The 27,635-nt window shown below is 37.5% G+C and overlaps 1 protein-coding gene across 1 annotated transcript; it reads left to right on the top strand.

Annotated features, from left to right (window-relative positions):
* Positions 1-341: 341 nt before the first annotated feature.
* LOC126970379 (exocyst complex component 4) lies at positions 342-26,320 on the top strand. Its single transcript, XM_050816221.1, has 17 exons — positions 342-507; positions 684-845; positions 1,884-2,053; positions 3,632-3,785; positions 6,044-6,167; positions 7,575-7,732; positions 8,363-8,568; positions 10,216-10,312; positions 10,869-11,058; positions 14,249-14,381; positions 14,637-14,786; positions 17,343-17,634; positions 19,915-20,046; positions 20,783-20,947; positions 22,084-22,248; positions 23,422-23,619; positions 25,167-26,320. The coding sequence occupies exons 1-17, from the start codon at positions 451-453 to the stop codon at positions 25,329-25,331; spliced, it is 2,718 nt and encodes a 905-aa protein (XP_050672178.1). The 5' UTR covers positions 342-450; the 3' UTR covers positions 25,332-26,320.
* Positions 26,321-27,635: the final 1,315 nt, after the last annotated feature.

Genomic DNA, 27,635 nt, shown 5'->3' with positions numbered 1-27,635 from the left:
AATACAACCGGAGACTTGGCTTCGGTCTTATAATTTTTTTTGGCAGACTTAACATGCGAAGACCTTACAAGAAAAAGAACACTGAAGAAATGGCTGTATGGGCTTGAACCCTTTGCTTATCTTAATAACGGAAGAAAATCTCATAAAAGAAAGAAAACTCAAAAGTCAAAACAGCCAAAAGTCAAAGCAAAGAGAGTAAAAAGTCTAAAAGTAAATACTTTGGTAAATACTAAAGTGTGAATTGTAAAATTCAATTGATATTGATTGTTATTTGTAATGATATATTGATAATGATAACACAAATGACGATCAGTGGATACAATTTAAACATTGTGTTATTTTAAGTAGTTCTTTTAACAAAACCTATTGACTGCCCCCAGTTGATACTTTGGAAATTAAAACTAATTGTGATTGTTTACGTAGCTCTTAGATTTGCAGAAAAACTTCAGCATGTCTTCTTCTCCTCCAACAAAACCTCCACGAGGTGTAAAACAAGGAAAGGAAACTGTGAGTTTACACCAAGTGAAAATGATTAGTAATTTTGTTTTAGTATATTAAATCAAATAAACATGCATTTTTTATATATTCTTATAAATATGTGCTTTTAAATTCTTATAATATCAGATAATTTTCTTTTTCTGTTGCAAATATTATGTATTGTAATGTATCAACAATATTTATAGAGTGGTTTACTTATGTCTGTGATCCGGACTTTGTCAGCAAGTGAAAACAATGAGCAGAGAGAAAAGGAGAGAGCCAAGTTGGAGAAGGAATATAAAAAAAGTGATGCTAGACTTGATGAACTGGTTGCGGCTCATGCTAGTGAGATCACAGAGGTCATGCAGGTATGTAGTCTTACTGTGATATGATCTCTTTTTTTTTAAGACTAACAAGTGTATGAGTCACCTGGTGTTCAGTGATTACCACCCACTTTCTCTTGCAACAGCAGAGGAATCACAGGAATCTCTTTGATTTCTAAAAATAGAAAAAAATATAAGTATCAACTTTTATGTTCATATTTAAATTTATTGGTATTGAACATCCTAGCATTAATAATTTGTAGCTACAGCTACTAACATTACTAGTGGAATGTGGAAATTAACTTGGTTTGATATCCCATTTTCTATTATAGTTTGCTGTAAAATGTCATCCATGGTATATTACTGCCGCTTCTGCAACATTTATGGTTGAATGACAATATATTGTATGTATCAGCCTGGTATGCTTATTAACTATGAAAGTGGTTAACATGTATTTAAAAGAGTTAGTGTGTTGGACATCATATAAATCTATTTTAACAATCTGTGGCCAGAAATTGTATTACAACTCTTTTTTATGTTTCACCACATTTCAATTTTTTATGAGAACAACTGATAGAATGAATAATGTCTTTAGTGAAGCGGCATCATCTGCCTTAAGGCTGCGGACCGAGCCAATGGCTTTGAGGGATTGAACCGAGCTAGGTTCCCTCTCTCACACTAAATCTAGTTATAGTTTTAATTCAGAATTAGAAGCACTTTTAATTTATTAGAAATATAATTAAATTTTCTTTACAAAACAATGTCATGTTAAATGGAATTGGTGTACAATTAATAATTTTTCATAAATTTTTTATCTAGATTGAATGATTATTGTGGCTCCAACTGTAAAAGTTAGGGGTAGTTTGGTGATTCTTTTTTGCACTGTCCTTAAAAAATAGAAATGTAAAGAAAAAATTTTGGTTGGTGGTTTTTTTGGAGATAGTGGCCTTAATATTTAAATATTTTAAGCAGTAGTTCCTCTTTTAAGGCTTGTATGTAAAATGACCATGGCCCTATCATGCATGATAATATGTAAATGTAAATATTGTAAACTAAATGATAAACATGTATATTCTGTGTCAGAAATTCAGTGCTGTGGGTGCAGCATTAAGCGCTTGGGGCCAACACTCAGCAGCAGCTGAAGCTAGACTATCAGCTTGTAGAGCATTGTTACGTGTCCGTAGAGATGATCTGAGGAGACTATGGGGTAATGCCAGAACCCATCATCATGCCCTGCGAATGTTAACTGATATGTAAGTTGTAATTAATTATGTCATACAAAAAGATTAATTATAAGTATTTGTGAATTTATCCATCAGCATCATCATCAGACGGAAGATGTCCACTGCTGGACCAAGGCCTCCCCAAAGATTTCCATGACAATCGGTCCTCTGCTGCCCTCATCCAACATATTCCGGCAATCTTGACCAGATCACCGGTCCATCTTGCCTACCAATATTGCGTGTTCCGATATGTGGTCGCCATTCGAGGACTTTACTGCCCCAACGGATGTACTTCGAACTATGTGCCCTCCCCACTGCCACTTCAGTTTCGCAATCATTTGGACTATGTCAGTAACTTTGGTTCTCTTACGGATCTCCTCATTTGATCTCGCAGGGAAACTCCGAGCATAGCCCTCTGGCTATGCTCGTAGTTTCAAATGGAGAGCCATTGCCCTCTGAGCGACCATGAGCTTTCTCATAAGCCCTTTAACGATTTTATCCATCATTTCTCATTTCATTAAAATTTCATCAACATTCATATTCCTGTTTATTATGTTATATAATTGTGTATATAAATATAAGTTAATTTTAATTAATTATATCCAACAGTTTTATAAGAGAATCAAAAAATGTGAGTGGTGTGGTTTGCGATGTGAGGCGCAGAATGACGCCACCAGCGTTTTTAGATCTAGTTATACAACATACATACATACATAAAATCACGCCTCTTTCCGGTAGGGGTAGGCAGAGACCACTTCTTTCCACTTGCTACGATCCTTATATACTTGTTTCGCTTCGTCCACTTTCATTATTCCTTTCATACATGTTCTCCGATTTAGGGTACTCTTGACCTGGCCTTTTTTACAACTGGTCTGGTCTACAACATCGCTTACAATTTTCTGTGAATAGATTAAATTAAACAAACAAAATCCCAAGTATTTGCTGGCCTCTTAAATGGGGGTGAAATGTATTGCATACATGTTTATCTCTGGTGAGTGGTTTTATTTGTAGTTCAAGGAATGGCAAAGGTACACCCAATGGAAAATGAGTTATTAAGTTCTTTCGGGATAGTTCTGCAGTCAGTCTAACCTAACCAATCGATGGTGATTTTTGATATACTTCTGATACACCTTTTTGATATATTTCTGATATTTATATAAATTTGTTTTTTATATAATTTTTTATTGCAGTGAGACTTTTTATTGAAGTACGAAAGAAATTTTATAGCATCATCGTCACAATTTACGGTTACGCGCCATGTTGTTTTTTCTGACATTTGTGACATTTTTATTATTAGAATAAAAATGTCACAAATGTAATGTAGTCAAAAATGTCAATATTCTTAAATTTCATTTTTTATACTCAATTATTAAGTTTTACAGTTGCGCTCGTCACCTTGTGACATAAGATGTCGCAAGGTGACGAGTATTTCAATTCGAGAAGTCTCATTTGCCCAGTAGTTTCACTAGCTACGGCGCCCTTCAGACGGAAACACAGTAATGCTTACACATTACTGCCTCACGGCAGAAATAGGTGCCGTTGTGGTACCCATAATCTAGCCGGCTTCCTGTCTATGCATCTATCTACATTGTATTGTATCGGTAACAGAGAGCGCGTGGTGGTATGCTCCCGCGAGGCTCGCGAGCTGTCCGCAGCCGGTCGTGAGCTGGCGGCGGCACACGCACTGCAGCAGGCACTTAGCACCGCCACCGACCGCCTGCCGCATCTGCATGCTCTCAGCGCCACCACGCATCATGCGCAGGTCCGTTCCTCTCTCACTTAGGCCTATCGCAGACGACAGACTATCCGTGACGCACTTTGTAGTCTGTGTGAGCTGCACCGCGCGGTAAAAAATATGACGTTAGCGCGTATTGACGCGAACGCAGAACGCTAGTGATGGACTTGTATCATGGCGCTAGGCATCGATGTATCGATGTTGATTCACGAAATAGAAAACAGATCAGCACTGTATGATACATCTTTGGCAGAGAATCATGACAGAAATTTAAAAAAAAGCTTGAAAATTTATTTGGATATAGTTTTATAACTGAATGTTTAATATGAAACAGTCCCTTTAATAATCTTTCTGAAAGAATAGAGTGAACCCAAAATTGTCTATTTCTTCTTCTTTTTTTTATATCTCAAGTACGAAATAATATACCGCAATCTCTGTAAATCCATTGCGTGTACGTCCCTATAGCTCTGCCGACAAAATGATGAAAGTGTACGTCGTGTGCGTTGAGTCTGTGTAGTTACTGCCAAAGACATTTTGCGCGCAATGCAGACTTTTTGTGTGCCGCAGACTCAATAGCACAAAAAGTGTGTCATCTGCGATAGGCCTTACTATCTGTTTCATCACAATTGCTCGTAACTTGATTGACCTTATTACATCGCTGTTATGTTATTACATATCGCAAATTCATTACACAAATATCAGAATCATCCTATTTGCAGAACCGTTCCCAGATTGTAAAGACCCGTGACTTTAAGTCAATTTCAAGAGCCGTGCCATCAGGGGTTTCACAAGGCTCCCATTTAGGGCCCCTTTTTTTCTTGGTCTTTGTGAACGATCTAGCGACTAAATTAAAATCCAAATTTCAAATGTTTGCAGACGACTTAAAAATTTATCGTGAAATTAAATCTACAGAAGATACGATCATATTACAAAGTGATATTGATACGATCTGCGATTGGTGTGTTAGTAATAGGATGGTTTTAAATTCCTCCAAATGTATTTACTTAAACTTTTCTCGAAAACGAAATTCTTCACTACTTACTTGACAAATGCGTGTCCACTAACAGAAGTTTGTACAATGCGAGATTTAGGCGTCATGGTTGACACAAAATAAGATTTTAGAGAGCACATTGACAACAAGATATTTCCAAAAAGGCATCTCGTCTTTCAGGTTTTGTGACAGACAAACTAAATTTTTCAAAGACCCCGATGTGTCAAAGATACTTTTTAATAGTTACGTGCGTAGTCTTTTAGAGTATTGCAGTCCGGTGTGGGACCCTTCTTACAAAGTTCATATTAAGAGGTTAGAACAGGTGCAGTCGAAATTTTTATATCATCTCATATTCAAGTAAACTTTGTCGTCGGTTAGACTGCTACGAATCTAGACTTCTGCATTTTGGCATGACGTCTCTTGTACAGCGTAGGAAAGTTTCAGACCTTGTCTTTTTACAGAAACATATTCATGGCCACATAGACAGTCCTCTATTATTAAGCAAAAGTAACTTGGCTGTCCCACGGCATTGCAGCCGTATTATTAATAGGAAAACGTTCAGTCTACCCTCAACACGCACAAATTATGGTCAACATTCTAGTTTATATCGCATTTGTTCTCTGTACAATGAAGTCTGTCAGAAGGTAGACATATTCAATCCGTCAGTCCCTAGGTTCAGAAAACTTCTGCTAGAAAAAGCGGATTATTGGCTTGGGGACTGTGGGGTCGAATTATGTTCATCTAGCTTAAGGTATTGTTTTTAGTTTTATATAAAATCTAGAACACATTTAAAAGCATGCTGTGTTCACTTCCAGAAGGAGGCACTCGCCCCAACATATTAACGTATTTTTCTGTTTTATACAATATTAAGAGTGTATCCCGTTTAGTGAATCTAATAAAAAAAAAAAAGAATAAATTCAAATTCAAATATTTTAAATCAAAATAGGATGTGACATCCCTGATGTGGTAGCCCTGACTCAATGCATACAATGTGATATATTGTGATAGTCACTGTTAACTGTAGCTCATGGCTAACATTGTGTAAGAATTGTAAGAATGTGTGGTAAAGGTTACTATAACATAATTGAATTAAAACATATTTTTTTTTGATGAAAAAATGTTTGTTGCGCCCGTTCTTCTCAGGTCTGAGGCATTCATTTTGGAATGGGTGGTAATGTTTGACTTTCAATAAGTGATGACACATCCAATTTTGAATAAAAATATTTGAATATGACAAACCTTTTGGCTAATCGAATCAATCAATCATATATTATGAGAAAATATATATTTTCAGGCTAAGAAACTGGAGCTCGTGGACACAATAGTCCGCAAGATCAGCGACGCCGTGTACAAGGATGAGCGGCAACCGTTTAACAGACAGGTGTCTGCCAGACGCAGGACTGCATTGTTATTGGCTGGTGTGTATATTACGCTTTTTTTAAAACCAGAAAGTATTCTATGCCTTTTTTTTTTCATTAAATGGATCCGTCCAACGTCACGGTGGAGAGATTTTTTATTTTTATTTAGCTGATTCTCTGCGACATTGCTACGACTTTCAGAGGCGGTTGTGTTCCATTCCGTCCAAGAATTATGTTAGTGACGCTCTGTGGCAGAAATTTACATTCAAATTCAAATATTTTTAATCAAAATAGTATATAATATCACTTAATGTAAGTCAAAAACTACCACCTATTCTAAAAGGTATGCCTCAGACCTGAGAAGAACGGGCGCAACAAACTCATCGGGCTTCTTTTTTCTTTTTTAAATAAAAATATACTTTTCACACTTCACGGTTGTTATGAACAGTTGTCCCATCGAATTTATCATTATAATTATTTTCACAGCGAATAGTTAGTTGATTAACTATAATCATAAATATATTGTGAAGTGGTATCTATATTCAAGATATATTTCGAGCGCGAATTAAAATAGGGGACGTCGGCTCAGTCTTCCCGAGTGGGAAACTGTCGTGACCCAAATGCCAGCCTAAATCAAATCATGCCTTCTAAAAGAGTAGGTTAGGTTCTAGCTAACTAGTAGATTCCGACGCAGCCACCGGTGGGTCTGACACTATGCGCTACCCTTTTTCTTGTTCGGCACTTAAATAACTTTTGGTTGCATACCTACCTAATCATGATAATATCAACATTGTAATAGTTTTTAACTGATCTCTGTTCTCATCATCTTAAAATATATAAATTACGTGACACGTTGTTTGTCCGCGATGGACTCCTAAACTAATGAACGGATTTTAATGGGGATTACTTCATGTAGTGCAGTTTAGTCCAACTTGAGAGATAGGATACTTTTTATTTCGATTTGGGACCCATAATTATTTTTATTTCCAATTTTGTTTTGTATTGACATATTTTCTATGAGAGAATATAGTGACGCACCGTTTCAAAGTTCTGCTGTGAAACAATTTCATTATAACAACAAGGGGCATACGTTACGAAATAATTCTTGATGTTTTCAAATATTATTGGCAAATTCCTATAAAACAGTTTTTTTCTTATCTACAGAACGTCTGTCGGATCAGCTGGTATATAAGATGATGAGTACACAATACAGTGCTAAAAAGGCAATTGAAAGTGCTGTAAAAACATTACCGTATGGCATCGAACTCCGAATATGCAAGGGAAAAATTATCTAAATGTTGACCAACTGTCTCATCAGAATTAGCATAGTCATCGCCAAGGCATGCGTCCAAGCTCACGTTGAGGGCACAATAAATCTACAGATTTTAGTCCTTACTTCCCGAACAATAATAATAATAATACTGTGTTGCAAATCCTTAAATTTAATTAAATAGTAATATATTACAGAATTAAATAAAAGTGAAGATGTGAGTGATGCATATTTGGAAGAGATCACACCGGAGTATGAGGCATCACTCACGGATGAAGACAAAACCTTCGAGACCACTATCATGATATCGCTGGAGGCGCTTGGTGTTTTAGAACAGCTGGAAGAGGCAGCTGAGGTGAGCTATTTTTTTACCCCTTAATGTCTTTAAGTTGGCTAACGCATACATATCTCTATTTCGTGTTCATTATTAACCAACTTCAAAAAGGAGGAGGTTATCAAATCGATCGGTATTTTTTTTTATGTATGTACACCGGTTACTCTGAGATTTATGATCCAATTTACGTAATTATATTTAGTTCGATGCAGAATAGATGCCATTTGGTCCCATAAAAATTTTACATAGTTTGGCCCAGTAGTTTTCATTTTATGAACATTTTTTATGAAAAATTTGTATTTACATCGATGATATTATTGTTTTTTGTGTACGGCTTTTTTAGGAGTTTTCATTCAGGTTGATATTATAATTATTAACTGACACAAACTAAAAAGTAAAAAATAAAAAATAAACCGACTTCAAAAACTGAAAAGTATCAAATAACTAAAAATTTAATTTAATACACCTTTACCTTTAATATTAATAAAATACTTTTATTTGTATGTGCCACATATTGATAGCTTTGAAGTCGGAGTCGGTTTTATTAAACGTCGTTTGTTTTTTTAAATGAAATGAAAGTCATTCAGCAATAAACCAATAATTATATGTTGTAGAAGAGATCTGGGTTGAATTAGATTCAAATATTTTCAGAAATTTAAGGTGCAAATACACAACGAGTTGTTGGATGTGATAGACTCTGTGTCTCGACGTATCATTGACGATGATCTGGACTGTGAGGACGAGGGAGACGGAGACATGATCGAAACGGAGGGTGTGACAGAGACGGGTAGACCGTTGGCGCGACTAGTGGCCTGTCTCACGGAAGAGTTCAAGGCTTGTGGGATGAGAAATAAGAGGTTTATATTATTATTATTATTATTATGTACAATATTAAGTCTTGGCTGAACTATACATAAACGGTGCTATTACAAAAAATAATTCAAACAAGGATTTAAGCAATGTCTAAATATTGACGCATAACAATATAAAGACACGGATTTGTCATTGTCAATGGTGATTATGGTATGTTGTGACAAATAATGATTAACTATATTATTGGGTCCTTTCTTGTTTTTTTTTGTAGACTCAAATAAGCCTACCTAAATTTCTAGCATCATCAGCACATACCAGAGACTATTTCTTAATATTTGTATACAGGTGGCCGAGAAGTTGACGTCCAAAGCTAAAATTTGAAAGCCTCATGGTGATGAGTATCCGAATCACCCCTATATATGTTCTACGATTTTGCGTACTTTAGGAGATAATAATTTTGTCCCTCTTTTATCCGCTTTTTTCACCTAATTGTGGTTTAGGACTTTTTTCTAATTTTTTTGAACACCTTTGGTTAATTTCATTGTTGATAATTATTAACTACAGTTGCAATAATCACATAAGAAACTATGAGTAGTTTAGACAATGCAGAACTAGTTTAAAATTGAGTCGTAAGTTCAAGATAACTGCTCCAGCTAAATTCATGGAAACGTTCAATGGCTTCTAACTATTTTTAAAACTTCCCAGAACATTGGCCAATAAAATGAGCCCAAATAAGACCGGTGTTAATAGGGTTTTATTTTCTGTTACAGATTTTCAAAGTAAAATAGGTCATATTCAACAAAATAAATACGTATTTTATTGCGGTTTTTCATTTTAATTTTGAGTTAAGATGACTTTAAATAAAACACAGTAATGTTAATTAATTTATTTATTTACAGTAGGTTTTCAAAATTACGCCCTCCTACTGAAATACACAACCTACATCTACATAGAAAATTATGTTTTAACCGCCTAAAAGCTTCACGGTTATTTCTAACGCCGTTTTCTGCTTCACGAATTTTTGTTCACAGTTCTTCTTCACTCGACGCTTCTCTTGCGTAAGTTATTTCTTTAAAATAACCCCAAATAAAAAAATCTACGGGGTTACGATCAGGCGAGCGTGGCGGCCACCTAATTGGTCCTTGTCGTCCGATCCACCTGTCTGGGTATTTTTCATCTAAATAAGTTTGCACTTGCCTCGAGTAATGACTGCTGTGAAACAAATTCATTACAACAACAGGGAGCATAATTTACGAAATAATTCTTTATGTTATGAGATATAATTGACATAGGCTTTCATAAATACATGTTACCTTAAAACAAGCTGTCTTTTAAAAGTTTTTTTATGACTGTTTAAAAATTGTAGAAATCCGATGTTTCAATTAAAAATATTATTTACTTTTATTAATATCAATTAATATGACAAAGTTATGTGAATTTCAGTTTTGGCGTATAAATATTTGTATAAATTTTGGCATAAATAAATTATAACTGTTGTGGTTTACTTCTTGGATTATATTTAACTGGATAGGATGAACATACCAAGATTTGTGAACAGTGTGGTATCAAACGTGTGACTTATCGGTAACACCTGATGGGCAAAGAGCGCGCGGCGTTATCTTGGCATCCGAATTATTCATAAGTTTTAGTTCTAATATAAATAGTATACAAATGGTTATCTATTGCCGCAGATTGATACAGCTGTGGCGAGCAGCGCTGCAGCGTCACAAGCAAAGTGACGCCTGTCTGCACACACAGCAGCATTACTACAGCGCGGTACAGCAAGTGGTGAGTCTGGAATAACATTGATTAGAAAATATCTTCCACCACACACCACAAACTGAAATACCATCCCCACCATCTGGATGTTCAGTATTCCTCCGCAGTGCAGTTTTGAAAGAATTTTCTTTGACTTATAAACTTTCATGCTCGGTGTGGACGCAACAGTTCCTTCAAAATAAGCTTGTGCAACCACTAAGAGGGCGTGCAACGCTCTTGTGATGCCTCTGATGTTGCATGAGAGCGTGGACAGTGATGATCATTTAATATGAGGTCACCCGTACACACATTTGGATTGCTGACATCACAATTATTGACTTCCCGGTGATGACTCATAATTGGATCATCGAAAGAAAACTGCATGAGTATTTGATCACATTCGTATATTGCACGAACAGCGTAACGACATTCCATAGAGGTCGGTACCGTATGACAGCTCGAGCACGAATGCCTCGGGAGTCGATAGTATGGCCGTATTTATAGGGCTCGGCGTACTTGCACGTGTTTTTGTTTAATGCTTTTTAACAATAATTTCACATCACAATTCAATGCTGGATTTTCACAGATGCAACTTCTCCTCACCGAGTACTTGGAGATTGAGAGCGTTAACATGTCAGTCCAGCGCGAGCGGTCGAGCGCGCGCGGCGAGCGGAACGAGCGTGACGTCACCGCGCCCGTGGCCGACCTGCGCTTGACCGACTACTTTACTAAGAAACGGCCGCAGAGACGTCGTGATAAACTGTTTCGATTTCCTGGTGAGTTAAAGTGTTTTTTCCCACCTCTATGAAAAGCTGTCTTTTAGTCCCTGGTACAAGGGACAAAAGTGGACGATTCTCTCCCGACAAGACGACTTTTGTTCCTCGTACTAGGGTCTAAAAGCGAACTTTTCATCCAGGTGGAAACAAAATCGTATACGCGATTGTCCGCGGGTGAGAATGACCTTCTTTTCTCGCTACGTCGCACATAGGTAGATTTCGACGATTTAGGCGGCCAAAAGTCATTTTTTCAAAGTCAATTTAGCCATAAAACTTTGACCGGTACCGTTACAAGACACTTCCATGAATCTATCCTCACTATCCCCACCCTTGGGCCATGTGCCATGAATTATTTACACATAGTCGAAACTTGACCTCCGTTCCCGGTGTACGTTACAGTTCTCGACGCGTTGCGTCGCTCACTGTGCAACTTCTCTTACAAAGTCGATATTTTTTTTGTGAAGTTAATTACCTTAGTGAAAGTGATGGATTCGCATAATTCAGGTATGAATCTTTGAAACTATATATAATAATGGTGTTTTATTACAGATTATTTGACAAGATATTTATTTGACCTAATGCAGGGAAAAAAACTTACCTTCTTTTGATGAGAAATTGGATTATTTAGAGAATTACTTGCTGGTGCGATATGGTGATACAGAAGACAATAAAAAAACTCTTAAGCATAAATTTTCATACGTTAGATCGCAAATGAAACAAAGATGGTTGAAAGCACATAAAAATAAAGAGTTTTTCGAAAAAAATAATAGTTCTTGGTTAGGTGGAACCTTTGAGATTCCGATTGAAACAACTCATCGCCAGGGTCGTCCAAGTAAATCGTTTGCCGATTTGAGTGAGCGAAGCAAGAGAAGGAAAACAGAAGAAATACGTTCTTCTGTGGACCCTGAAGTAATAGTCCATGCTGCGCAAGTACTTTTACAATCAGATGGAAAAAGAAATGCGTCCAAAGTCCTGAAGGACGTAACCAATTCGCCAACAAAAGCCAGTCAATACAAAAAGGCTTATTCTAAGGTTGATGAAGCTATCCCTCCGTTGACCCCCTTCGAAGCACTTAAGATGTTTGTTGAGGCTGATCTCACACGTAGGCAATATGCAATAATAAGAGCAACAAACAAAAGACATTTCCCTTGTTATGACCTTTTGTTGAAAGCGAAGCAAGAGTGTTACCCGCCGAAATCGGCTTTACGGGTAACGGCTACCTGCGCGGAAATGGACCTTCAAAGCCTAATTGATCACACCGTTACGCGCTTATCGAAATTCCTGGAAGAAGTTTTGATAACACTTAATTCTAATGAAAGACAATCATTAACTATTATATTGAAATGGGGTTGTGACGGCTCACAACAAACGCGGTATAAGCAGAAATTTACAGAAGATGCCGACTCTGATGCAAATATATTCTTGAGTTCTTTTGTTCCAATCCAAATTGTCTGTGGAGAACAGGGCAAAAAGGTTGTATGGCAGAATCCTACACCTTCGTCACCACGATTTTGCCGACCGATTAGATTTCGCTTCGTGAAAGAATCAACAAATATCACTAGAGAAGAAATAGCATATGTAGAAAATGCAAAAAAGCGCCTGACCGCAACAAAAGTTGATATTAATTCTAACGAATATACGTTTCGGCATATTATGAAAATGACGATGATTGACGGCAAAGTATGCAACGCACCTACAAACACTTCTTCAACAAGTCGGTGTTTTATATGTGGAGCGACATCAAAAGACTTCAATGATCTTAGTAAAAATAATGTAGTAAAATGTCCCGAAGCTCTCGAGTTTGGAATCTCTAATTTACACGCCAGGATACGGCTTTTTGAAAGCATTTTGCATTTAGCATATAAATTACCCGTAAAAAAGTACAGAGAAAGGAGGACCCCAGAGGAAAAGTTGTTAGAAGAACAAAGAAAAAGGGAAATTCAAGAAAGATTCAGAACAGAAACTGGCCTTTTAGTTGATATGCCTAAAGCTAACTTTGGTAACACAAATGATGGGAATACCAGTAGACGCTTTTTTGATGACACTGAATTGGCTGCTGAGATTACAGGCATTAACCATGAAGTTATCCATAGGTTGAAGGTTATATTAGAGGTGATTACTAGTGGCCATAAAATTGATGTTTCTAAATATAATAACTACGCTTTGGATACAGCAAAGTTATATGTTGATCTTTATGGATGGCACCCCATGACGCCAACAATGCATAAGATTTTAATCCACGGTGAAAGCATCATCGAACATGCATTGCTGCCGATAGGACAGCTGTCAGAAGAAGCGGCAGAGGCACGCAACAAACACTTTCGCACCTACAGGCTCAATTACGCGAGAAAGTTTTCGCGCGAAGAGTGCAACTTAGATATTTTTCATAGATTATTATTATCATCAGATCCATTGTTAAGTAGTTTGAGGCCAATCAGGAAAACCTCACATAAATCTTTTTTAAGCGAAACTATTGCAATGTTGTTGCCTGGGGATCCAAATGAGACCGAAAATGAAATATAGGACTCCGACACATCTTTTTCTGAAGATTAATAACTTTTTATAAAATGTTTTATTTTTTTTGTTTTTTATGATATACAATGGAATAAAATTATTTTGTAAATATCAAATGTCTTATTTTTTTTCATATTAGTATACTTATTTAGATTTTTTTATATATATTTAGTTATATAGGTAAATATATATATATTTTTTTTATACAGTTAAGTCTCAAAGGGCCTCTACATGTTGGACCCATGCCCCCATGCAAGCCTCTCAAAGGACCGGGCATCGTCCCGTGAATTACTCCGCTGAGACAACATAATAATATAAATTTTTATTAAAATCTTAATATTTATATATATTTTTAGTAAATAATTTATTAAAAATTTTTGTTTTACTCCATACAGTGTTTCATTTTATAATAACCTCTTTTAATTACTAAAACCCCATTTAAAAGCTGTTAACACAGTAAAATGTTTTTGGCCGCCTAAATTCGCGAAATCTACCTATGTGCGTCGGCATAAAACTATTATTGGGCACAACTGAGTCGTGGTGCTGACCGTCGCGCTCTGGTACCGCAATAGCAAACAGTATGTTTATTAAAGAAATGCGTTGCAAATAAATTTTTTGGAAAAATCCAATCTTAATTTAATAACTGAATCTAGGAAAATAATTGAAATGATTGCAGCTGCCGAAATTCTCATATCAAGCAAAACATCACGAAGACAGCGCTACCCACTAGTTTGTCAGCCACAGCCCGCCTTGCTGCACGCGGGGCTGCCGGCGCTGCACGGTCTGTGTGCACACCTCGAGCGATCTGGGTGAGTATGAGAGTGAGAGTGGGACGGGCATCCTAGTGTGTCAGTCACAACCTGCCCCGACGAAGATGTGAACATTAATATTAGTAAACTATTTGTTATATTTTAAAGTGATAGCCCTCACTTCTGGGATTAATACGCAAATAAAATTTTATGAACGATGCGGGACTCGAACTCACGACTTCTTAGCGTTCCGTGCGAGTGCTCTTCCAACTGAGCTGACCGTTCGAGTGTTAATATTACTGTTTATCACCACAGTGGCGGAGAATGCTCACTCCGCGTGTTTGTGACGGACTACGTGCGGTGGGGAGAGAGTGAGCGGCTCGCGATGTGTGCGCGCCAAGAGATTGAAAGTGCACTGAAGCAGAGCGGCGCTTGGAAGGAACGTATCACCGTAACCGAGCCCAGGTTTGGGAGCCTTAATTATTGCTCTTACTATAATAATAATAATAAAGCCTTATTTCTAAGATAACCATACAATTCTTAAATCTAATAACTAAACATAAGGTTTATTTTTCTTTTACATTGGAATCCTAGAACTCGACTGGGTGAAAGCCACATCCATTTTTCTCTGTCGCCTTTTACATCAGGCCAGTTTTTTCCAGCGACAGCCACAATATCATCTTCCTATCGTCTTTTGGGTCTACCTTTTGCCAATAGGTCTGTGTCACTTTGTTGCCCGAATTGCTCTAAGTGAATATTAAATTTCTAGCTCCCGGTTTAACCATATACATGAAAGGAGGCTGTGGACATGCATGGCAAAAATTATAAAATATATGGAAAGAACCTCTTATTTCCGTTGTCTCTATATGGCCAATGTTTTGTGAAACCTGAAGGAGGCAAACTGAAGACATGTTGATGCCTTTGAGATTTGCTTCTGGCAGTGAAAAACTGAAGAGAGCGTATTATAGTGTTTCGTGTATATCACACGGAAATCATTGGATAATATATATTACAGTAGGTCATTGTTGCTTGGCAAGATCAAGAGGACGAAGTCCGAAATGAAGATGAAGCATATATAATTGCATATTCTTGGTTAATTTTAAGGTATAACTTAATATCAAGATTATTTCTAAGGCCGCTAGAGTCTAGACTCTAGATAAATTGTGACAGCTTTAAAAACGTCGAGAAAAAGTGAGGTTGTCAGTTTTTTTATATTTGGTTCACTAAACGAGATACACTCTAAATATTGTATACAACAGTAAATTACGTTAACGTATCTTTGACACATCAGGGTCTTTTAAAAAATTAGTGTGTCTTGTCACAAAACCTGAAAGACGAGATGCCATTTTGGAAGTGTAGTCAATGTGCTCTCTAAAATCTAATTTCGTGTCAACCATGACGCCTAAATCTCGCATTGTATTAACCTCTCTTAGTGGACAGGCATTTATGAAGAAAGTAAGTAATGAAGAATTTTGTTTTCGAGAAAAGTTTAAGTAAAAACATTTTGAGGAATTTAAGACCATCCTATTACTAACTCACCAATCGCAGATAGTATCAAAATCAAATTTTTAAGTCGTCTGCAAACATTTGAAATTTGGATTTTAATTTAGTCGCTAGTTCGTTCACAAAGACCAAGAAAAAAAGGGGCCCTAAGTGGGAGCCCTGTGGAACCCCTGATGGCACGGTTATTGAATTTGACCTAAAGACACGGATCTTTAGAATCTGGGAACGGTTCTCCAAATAGGATTTGCACCACGCAGTAGCGAGCCACATATTCCTGCGTGACCAAGTTTTTCTATGAGCAGTATGTAGTCAACCACATCGAAGGCTTTTGATGAATCAGTGTAAATAGCATGCAAATCGTTTTTATTTGTGAAAGCTTGAGTAATGTCACTAACAAAATCCACAAGATTCGATGTTGTTGATCTACCAGGTACAAATCCATGCTGTTGGGGCATGAACAAAGGTTTAAGGTGGAAAAAATATTTTTCTGAATGAGTAATTCAAACAGCTTACCGATTGCAGACAAAATTGTGATGGGCCGGTAGTTAGTAATATCTCCAGGATCCTTGTGAATTGGACTGATGTGCGCAACCTTCCATCTTGAGGGGAAAGTTCCACATAGTAAAGACTTTTTAAAAATCATTCGTAGGGGCTCAGCCAATTTCGTGCCTTTAAGAAAGTAGGAGGTGTAAAATCTGGACCAGGACCTTTATTTGCTTAGGCTAGGCTTTTGAGTGCTGATATGACATCTGAGTCTGTGAAACGACATAAACTTATTGACCTGTGACATTCGACGATTTCGTTGTTTGGGTCAGGCTGATAGGTTGAGTGCAAGTAAGTCATAAGTAAGTCATTTTATCCGGTATATCGCTGCTATTGAATCGTAGAGATTTTACGAAAGATCAAAAATATTTAGGATCCTTCTTGATTAAATTTTTGGCTTCTGATTTCAACTTATTTATATCAGTCGCTAAGATTTTGTCACATCTCTCGCGGAGTAACCTATATGCAAACTGATCCATGGGATTGCCATACATTTTAAATCTACGATGATACTTTGCCTTTTCCTTCAAACTCTGGATTTACGATCAACTGAACCAAAATGGGAAATTGCTCCGACCTTTCGTACTCATTGGAACATTACATTAACAATGCTTGTAAGTACATACTTACATGATACATATGACATCATAGAAATCGTCTTAATAGACTCTTATCGACTGTTAAACTAAGATCGAGACTTTCCTCCCAGTTAATGTTATCCAACTCGTTTCTAATGATGTTATATTTAGCTTTGCTAAAATTAGGCCAGGGTTTTTTATTAATTTTTGGGGGTCTCAATATTGCAACCTCTATTTTGAGCACCCGGCTTTTGTTCAGCAGTGGACTTCTTTCGGTTGAAATGTACGCACACTAACACAAAGTGACATACAAATTGCGAGTATAAGACGTAGCTTGTCACGCACACTAAAGTAATAAACCTGGCTTGTTTTCATAGGTTGTAATATGTTTTGTTAGTGGAGAGCAGCGCATCGTGTTCGAGTGCGTGCGCGAGGCGTGGGGCGCTGTCGAGCGCGTGGCGTGTGCGGCGCGGCGCTGCGGGTCGTGCGGCGGAGCGGCCACGCTGCGGGCGCTCACGGCGGCGCTGGCCGCACTTGCCGCCCACTGCCGCGCTGCGCACGCGACCGCCGCGCCGCCGCAGCCGCGCGCCGCGCGCTGGCTCGCCGATGACGACATCGTCCGCTTCCTGCAGGCGCTACCCAACTACAAGCTGCTCGTTAAGAGCAAGGACACGCCCCCCACACCGCAGGTTAGTACTACCCCAGTTGCCGGCGTCATTTTCATGGTTTTCGGGGTCAACAATAACGAATATCGGGTCAAAATCGAAACCCAAGATGGCGCCTATGAATTTTACCAACTTCTCTTCATGGGTGTCATTTCTATGGTTTTCGGGGTCAACAATAACGAATATCGAGTCAAAATAGAAATCCATGATGGCGCCTATAAAATTACAATTATTATTAAAATTACTCTATGGGGCACCACTTTCGACCGATGGTCATGGCATAGTATTTAGACGTATTAAATGCCATACTGTTCCTCAAGCTCCACTGGAACACAGCTTTAACATCGTTTTGGAGTGCCATGCATTCTAAATCAATTTGAACTCTTTGAAGAGTTTTGAGTCATCAGAATAAAGGAGACACCGAGAATTATCAAGCACATCTGGAAGATCATTTATCATTAAGAGAAAAAGAAGAGGCCCCAGTATCGATCCCTGACTAACCCCAGATCGCGTGTGGTAATGATTGGATTCGAACAGACCAAGCCGGAGATATTGTTGACGGTCACGCAAGTAGTCTGCGATAAGTCGGAGAAGTCTCGGTGCAAAGCAAATGGCGCTAAGTTTCTGTAACAATATGTCATTATTGACCTTGTCAAATGCTTTCTGGACCTCAAAGTAGGGCACGCAACCTGAGAACCACGATCTACTTTGTCAAAGATGAAATCAACTGGTGACAACAAGTTAGTGTTAACAGATCTTTTCGGTCGCAAACCATGCTGGTTGCCACAAACGTATTTGTCCACTTGCGCGTATATGTAGTTGTGAATAATGCTTTCAAATACCTTTGCGGGCGAAGACATCACTGCAATAGGATGGTTTTCTTCAACTTTCGATTTATCAGAGCTTTTTGGTATTAAATCTTATCTTGCTCAGTGAATTTCTGACTGAAGCCATGGAAAATGGTAGCCAGATAGATGTAGTATATATCGATTATAGCAAAGCCTTTGACCGAATAGACCATAAGACGCTTTTATAGAAAATCCAACTTTTCGGCATTGTCGGGGAATTGCATCGGTGGTTTTCATCTTATATTGACCGAAGGTCACAAGCTGTGGTAATCAGTATATTATATCTCGAGCTTGGTAACCATTCCCAGTGGGGTTCCGCAAGGATCGTTACTTGGTCCTTTATTATTTACCATCTTTATAAATGATATTTCCACCTGCTTTCATAACACTCGCTTGCTCTCTTTTGCTGATGATATGAAGATATTTAATACCATTGCGACTCTTAATGATGTTGAGAACCTTCAAGCTGACCGAGATCGACTGGACAACTATTGCCAAACCAATAAGCTTGATCTTAATCCCTCCAAATGCTCTTTAGTTACTTTCACACGTACATATAATATAATAACATCGGATTATAAATTAAAAGTCAAACATTAACAAAAAATACTGTCGTGCGTGACCTTGGAGTCTTATATGATTCTAAACTGTTATTTGATGATCATATTGAATATATAGTTAAGAAACCTTCAAGCGCTCTGGGATTCAAAAGTTCAAAAACATCAAAACAATTAAAATTCTTTACTGCACAGTCGTACGCGGTATACTCGAATATGCTTCCCAGGTGTGGAATCCTAAATACGACACATATTAGACGCATTGAGAGGATACAATTAAAATTTATTAAGTTTTTATGTTTTCGACTCAAAATTTATTTTAAATCAGAAAACTATTATAATCTTTGCAAACGATTTCATATACTCCCTGTATATCTGTATATATATTTGTTTGCAAATTGTTCTCCATGAGCAGAGAAATAGCAGATATATCTTTCCTCTTGAAAATTACTTCCAATTTAATTGACTGTCCCGAGCTATTAACTTCGATAAAATTAAATACCCCTGTTAGTCTTTTACGTTTCAATCCTCTTATACATATACCATTAGTTAAATCAAAATACAGGCAATATTCCTACTTGTGGAGAGTAAGCAGTAACTTTAATAAAATCGATAAGCTAGTAAGCTTAGATCTTTTCTCCACAAGCGTAGCATCGGCCATCACTATCGTTGACAGTATTAATTTATTTTATTATATTATTAATTGCTATCTGTGAGGACCTTTAATTTGCTGTTTGTCACTATTCGATTTTATTTAAAACTATTTTACGCTGTTGGTCTTCCTATATGAAATAAATAAATTATTAAAAAAAATGATCTCAATACCAATGATGATAAATATTTCATGGTCAATTTGTGTATAATGGTGGCTCGGATTATGACATGATCACAATGAACAGGAACTGAAGGCGGCTTACGAACGGGAGGCGGAGATCCTTGGCACCAGCCTGGGTGACGGCGAGATCTCCAAGCGGGAGATCATCTCGGACGTGAACGTGCTCGTCGAGCTGGCCCTGCTCGCGGAGACTATGGTATGCATTAATAGTTATTTATGCAACTGTTGTGTAATAAGGGGTATTAAAACACGAATGTGGGTTTATTACACGAGGCGAAGCCGAGTGTCACATGTGTGTTTTAAATACCTAATCATCAACAGCTGCATACTAGACTATCTACACCCATAATATGAATCTTCTATAATAGATTCTGATTTGGATGATGTAATGGTTATTAGGACATGAGGTGTTTTAATGTTGGCAATAAGCTAACTGGCTTAGAATCTTTAATAGAGGATTTAAAGCATGGGCGTAGATAAATGATAATACGTTATATTTAAGTGTCACTATTTTATTTATAAAAACTATTTGTCCAGGGCTGACTAAATTATAAAGGTATAAAAGAGATAATTATTTATTAATATTAGATAATAAAATGGAATTCACTAACGAGGTGAGATAAGATAGGGATTGGACAGTCGCGGCCGGTAATACTAAATAACTCAAGCTAATAAATTGAAATATAATGAAAAATATGTGTCGCTTACATTGACACATCTGTAGAGTTACTTAACCGTAAACTACTTTTTTGCGTTTTCATATTATGTATAACACTATGTAACCTTGTATAACAGGCAAAATATATTCATCATTGTTGATGTGAAGAGTTTTTTTTTAACAGGACCAGTTCGGTCGCTTCATGACCGGTGTCCCGGTGAAATATAGACTACAAACTGTGTGTATATTTTAATAGTGTGTGCTCACATGACAGGAGTGGGTGAGCTGCCAGATCTGCGCGCTGCCAAGCGTGTTGAGCGCGGGGGGCGGCGTCGGCGCGGGGCTCAGGCCTGGCGAGAAGTTTGTAGGAGAGCTGCGAGCGCTGGCCGAGACCTTTGACGAGATCAAACACAAGTGTCTGCTGTTCCTTCATCTGGAGGTGAGCTGTCGCATCGATTATACATACACTGCACATAATGAACGAGCTTCAAAAGGTGTCATAATATCTATAATTGTTATTTATGCAACTGTTGTGTAATGAGGTTGTTTGGGTGAAGTGGGTTTATTAATTTATCTACACCCATGCTTTAAATCCTCTATTAAAGATTCTGAACCAGTTAGCTTATTGCCAACATTAAAACACCCAATGTTCTAATAACCATTACATCACCCAAAAGAGTGTTGTAATGTTGTACTGAATTTCATAACAACACTCCTATGTTTTTTTTAATCCCTTCATGCGCAAAAATTTTCAACATACAGCCACATTCTTATTGCTCGATGCGTGGTATCTGTATGAATTTCAAAAAAAGGACATTTTCGTTTACGCGCGCTCCACACTCCCAGAACGTCGCGCGCCGTATAATTTTATTTGTATATAATCAGTAACGTTACTACTAGGACTGGTGTTTTAATGTTAGCAGTAAGCTAACTGTTCCAGAATCTTTTAGAGGATTCATATTCTGGATGTAGATAAAGTCTTGTATGCAACTGTTGATAATTAGGTATTAAAACACTGATGTGATACTATTATCAAATCCACATTCGTGTTTTAATACCCCTTATTACACAACAGTTGCATAAATAACTATTAATTTTGATAATAGTATCACATGAGTGTTTTAATACCTAATTATCAACAGTTGCATACAAGACTTTATCTGCACCCATAATATGAATCCTCTTTAAAAGATTCTGAAACAGTTAGCTTACTGCTAGCATTAAGAAAGCCAGTCCTAGTAACCATTACATCATCCAAACGAGTGTTGTAATGTTGTACTGAATTCCATTACAACACTCGTTTGGATGATGTAATGGTTATTAAGACATTGGGTGTTTTAATGTTGGCCATAAGCTTACTGTCTTAGAATCTTTAATAGAGGATTTAAAGCATGGGCGTAGATAAAATACATTAAGATAGTTACGATGGAACAATCTTCTTTCGGCTGTGTTCCGGTGATGGCCTGGACTGATGATCCCCTGGATTGGAAGACACTGCAATACAATAAAACATCGAAAGCCATTATTTATGTACGTTTTATTTTCTTAATAGCGCTTGTTTTAATATTTCAACAGTTGCGAATCGAGTGTTTCCATTACCTGAGCCAAGAGGAAGAGAAAGAGATGGAGAGTCAGTGTGAGACGGATACAGCGAGCGGCGGCGGCGCGGCCCGGCTGGCAGCCAGTCTACGAGCCGTCCACGAGCACGCGGCCAATATCCTCAGCCCGCTTTCTCTGGCCGTGAGTGCTTTTTATTTGGTCGCCTATGGATGATATTTGCGACATACACTTGTTGTTTAATATCAAACTACGAGACTGTGTTGTACACGTAGGCTTGACCCCAATTATCTCCTCTTTTAATTCCAGTGCATGTCCATTAAATTTGTTCATCTCCAGTAGTAATCTATATAAATTTTGAGTTTATACCTGCTCCAAGAGTTGTACTTAATTTAATTAGGCTTTCTGTAAGATGTAACGGTATATTTGAATGAATTAAATGGTTGCTTACGCCGACGCCGTTCAAATTTTACCAAAAATATCATCTTTGGTGGTGGGTAAATCAGGATTAGACGAACTTTACGACGACCGTAGCGGCGGTGAGTGAAGCATTTTGTATTGGTGTTGAAATGCAATGATGGTTGCAACAGATAAATGCTATTGTCATGGATAATGATACTCCAAGTACCTAAACCTAAATCAATCACTAAAAGTAACCTTAGAAGGCTTTTAGGAAGTGAAACACTATGTCGAAGACTTTTCGTTACTATCACAACAGAATGAATATACATATTATATGGTATATCACTTGTTCGCTCTCGCGGGGGTGAGAATTCCAGTTGTCAATGATTGAACCTAAGTGATTGATTGTAAATTAATTTTCCGATATTAGTGTCAGACAAGTTTTACAATTTTTTTGCATGTTTGTGTATCTCCTGAGACTGCCCGAATGAACGAATATTTAACGTAACTTTTCGTTAATTAATTTATAGTCATTAATTTTATTTTATTTAAACAATATGTAATTCTTGTTTTGTTTCAGTAAGTATATACCATGCGCATGAGTTTAATTATGTTTTTTTTTATATAAAATTCCTATGTACAGTAAGTATATCATTGTACATATATGTAAATAGTATCACATGAGTGTTTTAGGATTTTGAGGATTACGCAGGTATCGAGCGTCAACGTAGGGCTCTTTGTGTGGTGGGCAATATGATTGCGAGAAAATTTAACCGTTCAGCGCCTGACGTGAGAATTACTCTCCTCAAGTCATTCTGCCAGTCGTTTTACTCGTGTCAGCTTTGGACTAATTATTTTAAGAAGTCGCATGAAAGCATGGGTGTAGATAAAAATAAGAATGATGTGGACCATCTGCTCATTACCATGAAAACAAGTATTGTTTATGGTTATCAGTACGTAATGAACGGCATCGGCGAGATGATGTCTGCGGCGGTGGTGCGGCGCTGGCAGTCGGCGGGGACTGTCCCGGGGGCGGGCGGGGCGGAGGCTCGTCTGGGCACGCTGCGGCACTGTCTGGCCGCGCTGCAGCTGCCGCACGACGGACTACACGCGGCCGCAGACTACCTGCATCTACTGGCGTGCACGCCGCAGGTGACTAACAATTCTCTAACGACCGTTCCCTATATTCCCAATATTAAATATATATAAAAAACACCAATATATATATAGCGTCCCCTAGTATATATATACTCTCGACTACGGATGCAGGTGTTGAACTCATCAGGAATATTTTTGAGGCCTGGGAGGAATCACAGAATGCACTTGGTATCTTCTGTGATTTATCTAAGGCTTTTGATTGTGTTCAACATTCAACGCTGGTCAGGAAGCTATGTCACCATGGCATAAGAGGATTTGCGCACGGTCTTCTGATCTCATCTTTAAATAATAGGATTTAGAGGGTCGATGTGAATGGCAGGAGATCTCCTGGGACTCCTCTCGGTATAGGGGTACCACAAGGGTCTATTCTTGGACCCTTCCTCTTCCTAATTTATATAAATGATCTACCTAACCTTGTAGAAAAAAAACACACGGTGGTATTGTTTGCGGATGACACTGCACTTATATGCAAAGCGAAACGAAGCCAAGTTTTATATTACGAAGTAAACAATGCTCTATCTGACATCGTGTACTGGTTTAGCGCCAATAACTTATTGTTAAATAGTCATTAAACCAAATATATTAAATTCACCGCGCCAAATGTCAAAAATGTAGATGCGAATATTTTATTAAACGAAGAGGTGATAAAACCAGTGGAATCTGCTGTATTTCTTGGCATTACTCTTGATTCCAATTTGCAGTGGGGCCCCCATATTGAAGGATTGGCAAATAGGCTTAGTTCTGCAGCATATGCGGTTAAGAAAATTAGACGGTTAACTGACATAGATACGGAGAGATTAGTATACTTTAGTTATTTTCATAGTATTATGTCCTATCGTATATTGTTATGGGGCAGTGCGGCCGATATTAATACCATCTCTGTGCTGCAGAAGACGTCCAAACATCTGACAATGACATAGATGTTATTTGGTTAGTTTTTATTATTTGAATGTAAACAAAATACAATTTAAAGGAAAATCTTTATTAAATTCAATATCAAAACCGTGTTATTCCTCACTGGGTGGAACTCACCTATTGGTAACTAGAACAGCTATTGGACATTTGAAGTACCAGAGGTCTAACAGATGTGTTGCTGGCCTTTAGTAGCTTATTATAAAACAAAGATTTAATGTTAACGACTCTTAAGCGTAATACTTTGTATACACTTTTATAATAAAGTCCCAGCCACTGTTCAGGCATTATCTATATATAAATTTTAATGTTTTATAAAAAGATGTCTCTGTAGTCAATCCTACTACTCCACAGTTGAATATCTAAGTGATCGGACAGCCTGGGACTAGATTATGATTATTTTATATCAGTAGCAATGACAGGACAATATTGTATATTTTTATTAAAAAGAGTGCAAAAAAAGAATGCTGGGAGAGTTTCTTGCGCCGCTTCTTCACTCTCAGAGCGCCATTTTGTTTCCGATGCGGTAGTAGTATCTAGTATATTAGAAATGACATCAAAAAGAATTCTAAAGGAATCAATATTGAGAAAATAAATGCAAAAATACTTTTACGCCTTTTCATTTTCAGGAGATAATAGCGTCTGTCCGCGAGAAGGGTCCGCAGTTTTCCGAGCTTGAGTATCTAAGCGCGTTCAAAGTGATCGGTGCGCGGCGAGGGCTCAGTAGTTCGGAAATGCGCGACCAATTGCAGCAGCTGTCGGCCGCGCTCGGGCACGTGGGCGTCACCGTGTGACGTCAGCGACGCGAGGAAATGTTGTTACTATTCATGTTTTACACACATTGCGCCACAACACGAGTTTATTAATTAATGGTGAGCCGCATCAGCATAGCAAGCGAGTAATTTAGATAAAGGCACGGAAATTCTTGGACGTGGACTTAGACCTGAGCTTTGAGTGTCTATGGAGCCCTTTCGTGCGTCACTTCACAACAAAATTTGTACAAATTGTCTAACGAAAAGTCAGCTGCAAACTGTCTTATGGGAACGGGAAAATATTATACAATATTTTCCCGTTATCATTTTATAAAAAAAAAGTAATAGAATCAGCTGATACTACAGGTAGAGGGGATGCGTAGAACTACAAGTTAATCAAGTCTGGTCATTATAAGTATACGTTCCCATTTTTAAACATTTAAGTTAAGTTATAAACCCCAAGTTAATTGTGAGGAGAAAATGTTTATTCTTAAATTGTAAGAAGGCCCAAGGCTTCATGAAGCACTTCAAAATATGTCCTATGAAGATATAGTAAAATTACAAATACTGATAAAATAAACATTATCTATATTTGTTAAGTCATTACATTGAAGGCATAGTTTACTTTTATGCTTAAACTGTAGATTAATTTATACGTTATTGCTTTATTAAGTTTTCCTTTTTTGTGATTATTTAGTTTGAATATCAGCTCTTTACGCCTGAAACACAACATTACCTAATTCAGGCACAGTGTTAACTAGCTTTTAGATAAGACTTGTATTATTATTTTATTTTGTAATTTAAAAATCGTTTATTAAATAAATTGAAAATTGAAATACTAAGCAGTGCACCCGGATTTATTAGCACGTTCCTAAGCGTGACAAGCCCTTAGCCTAGACATAGGCGCAAATCTGTAATTTAATTACTAGTGTAATAATGTAAAGACTAAAATTATATAATATATTATTATTTATTCTATGAACATATATTATCTTTAAGAGTGTAATGTAAATAAAATATAATATCAGCTATGTCTTGTTTCTTTTTCATTCCTATCTCGGAGTCTATGGCTCTCTTGTTCCGCGCTTGTAGAATGTCAGAAGTCTACATGATGCGGGTGGATTATTATCGCATTTTCACGTAATGTTCGGTAGTGGAATTCAGTTGCGGTATCGACCTAAACAACTCCCACCCCGTGATAAGTTGCGGTAGAAGATGCTGAGAACCGATATCTCTACCCCCCGAGGTGCCAATCAGACGTCCGACATCTGCTATCAAAACTGCCGTTGGTTGCCAACCAGACTTCGTACGTCTGCTTGGCACTCAACGGCAGATATTTTTTCGTTAAATATACACAGAGTAAGACAAGCTACACGATATACCACAAGAAAAGAAATTTAACAGACTATAGAAGTAAGAATATTTATTTTAAAACTTTATCTGTGTAAAATACGACAAGCCGTCAAAATGCGGTCAGCCGTAAAAATTATCTGTAGCAGTCGATTTAAAAACTCTTTTTTGTATTATCTATGATGTTTTAGTAACTATTCTATGACTAATTAGTAACTTTGAAGTATGTTTTAGTTATAAAAAATCACTACATTCATTAGTAATAATCGAAATGTAATCTGTAGGTAAATCTAAAAAAATCATAAAAATGCATGACAGCCCTACTTTAAACGAAATTTGTTTAAATTACGCAGTATCTATTGTTTATGTAATGTAACAAAGCGCTAGCTTGTTTAATAATAAAAGCATTGACGTTCGTTTTTATAAACAAGCCGAAACACTTCAAAAGCAATAAATTTTATTGTGTAACCCGAGCCCGTTGACTTGGCGTCGGTATCGCGCGGCGGCATAAGACAGCCCATCGGCTCACGCGATTTGTAGCGGCTTAGCCACTGACGGGCTACGCAACGCCAAAGAATCAAGCCGATCGTAGATGGCTTGATCGTCGATGATTCGAGCAGCTCTTTGTTGTATGCGGTCAAATGGAAAAAGCTGGTACTGGGGTACCCGCCCAGAGGTGATAACAGTACTACTGATTACACTAAGCTTTTTATAGAGAGGTATTTGGATAATATTTGATTTGATACAGAGATACCAGTAAATAGAAGCAAAAATAATACAAATAATATTACATAATAAACGCTAAAAGTTCATGCTCAAAAAGTATGATAAAACTTGTTTAACTAGGTTGGATGAGGGCAGCGCCGGACTGATTGATCGGAGAGCGAATGTAACGTGACTTCGATGTAAGTGCTGTGCTAGCCATTTTTTGAGCCAGTCTTCAATTTTGTCTATTCCACACTGGAGCTTTTGTGAAGCATGGTTGCGATTGTTATT

This window comes from Leptidea sinapis, chromosome 1, assembly GCF_905404315.1.
Source record: "Leptidea sinapis chromosome 1, ilLepSina1.1, whole genome shotgun sequence".
Lineage (NCBI taxonomy): Eukaryota > Metazoa > Arthropoda > Insecta > Lepidoptera > Pieridae > Leptidea > Leptidea sinapis.
This window is presented reverse-complemented; position numbering and strand designations above follow the sequence as displayed.

Bases quoted from the DNA above. Each gene is read 5' to 3' on its own strand.
- LOC126970379 (XM_050816221.1), top strand. From the start codon at position 451: ATGTCTTCTTCTCCTCCAACAAAACCTCCACGAGGTGTAAAACAAGGA. The intron at 6,168-7,574 runs GTGTGTATATTA...AATATATTACAG, and splicing joins GACTGCATTGTTATTGGCTG to AATTAAATAAAAGTGAAGAT. The intron at 11,059-14,248 runs GTGAGTTAAAGT...AAATGATTGCAG, and splicing joins TAAACTGTTTCGATTTCCTG to CTGCCGAAATTCTCATATCA.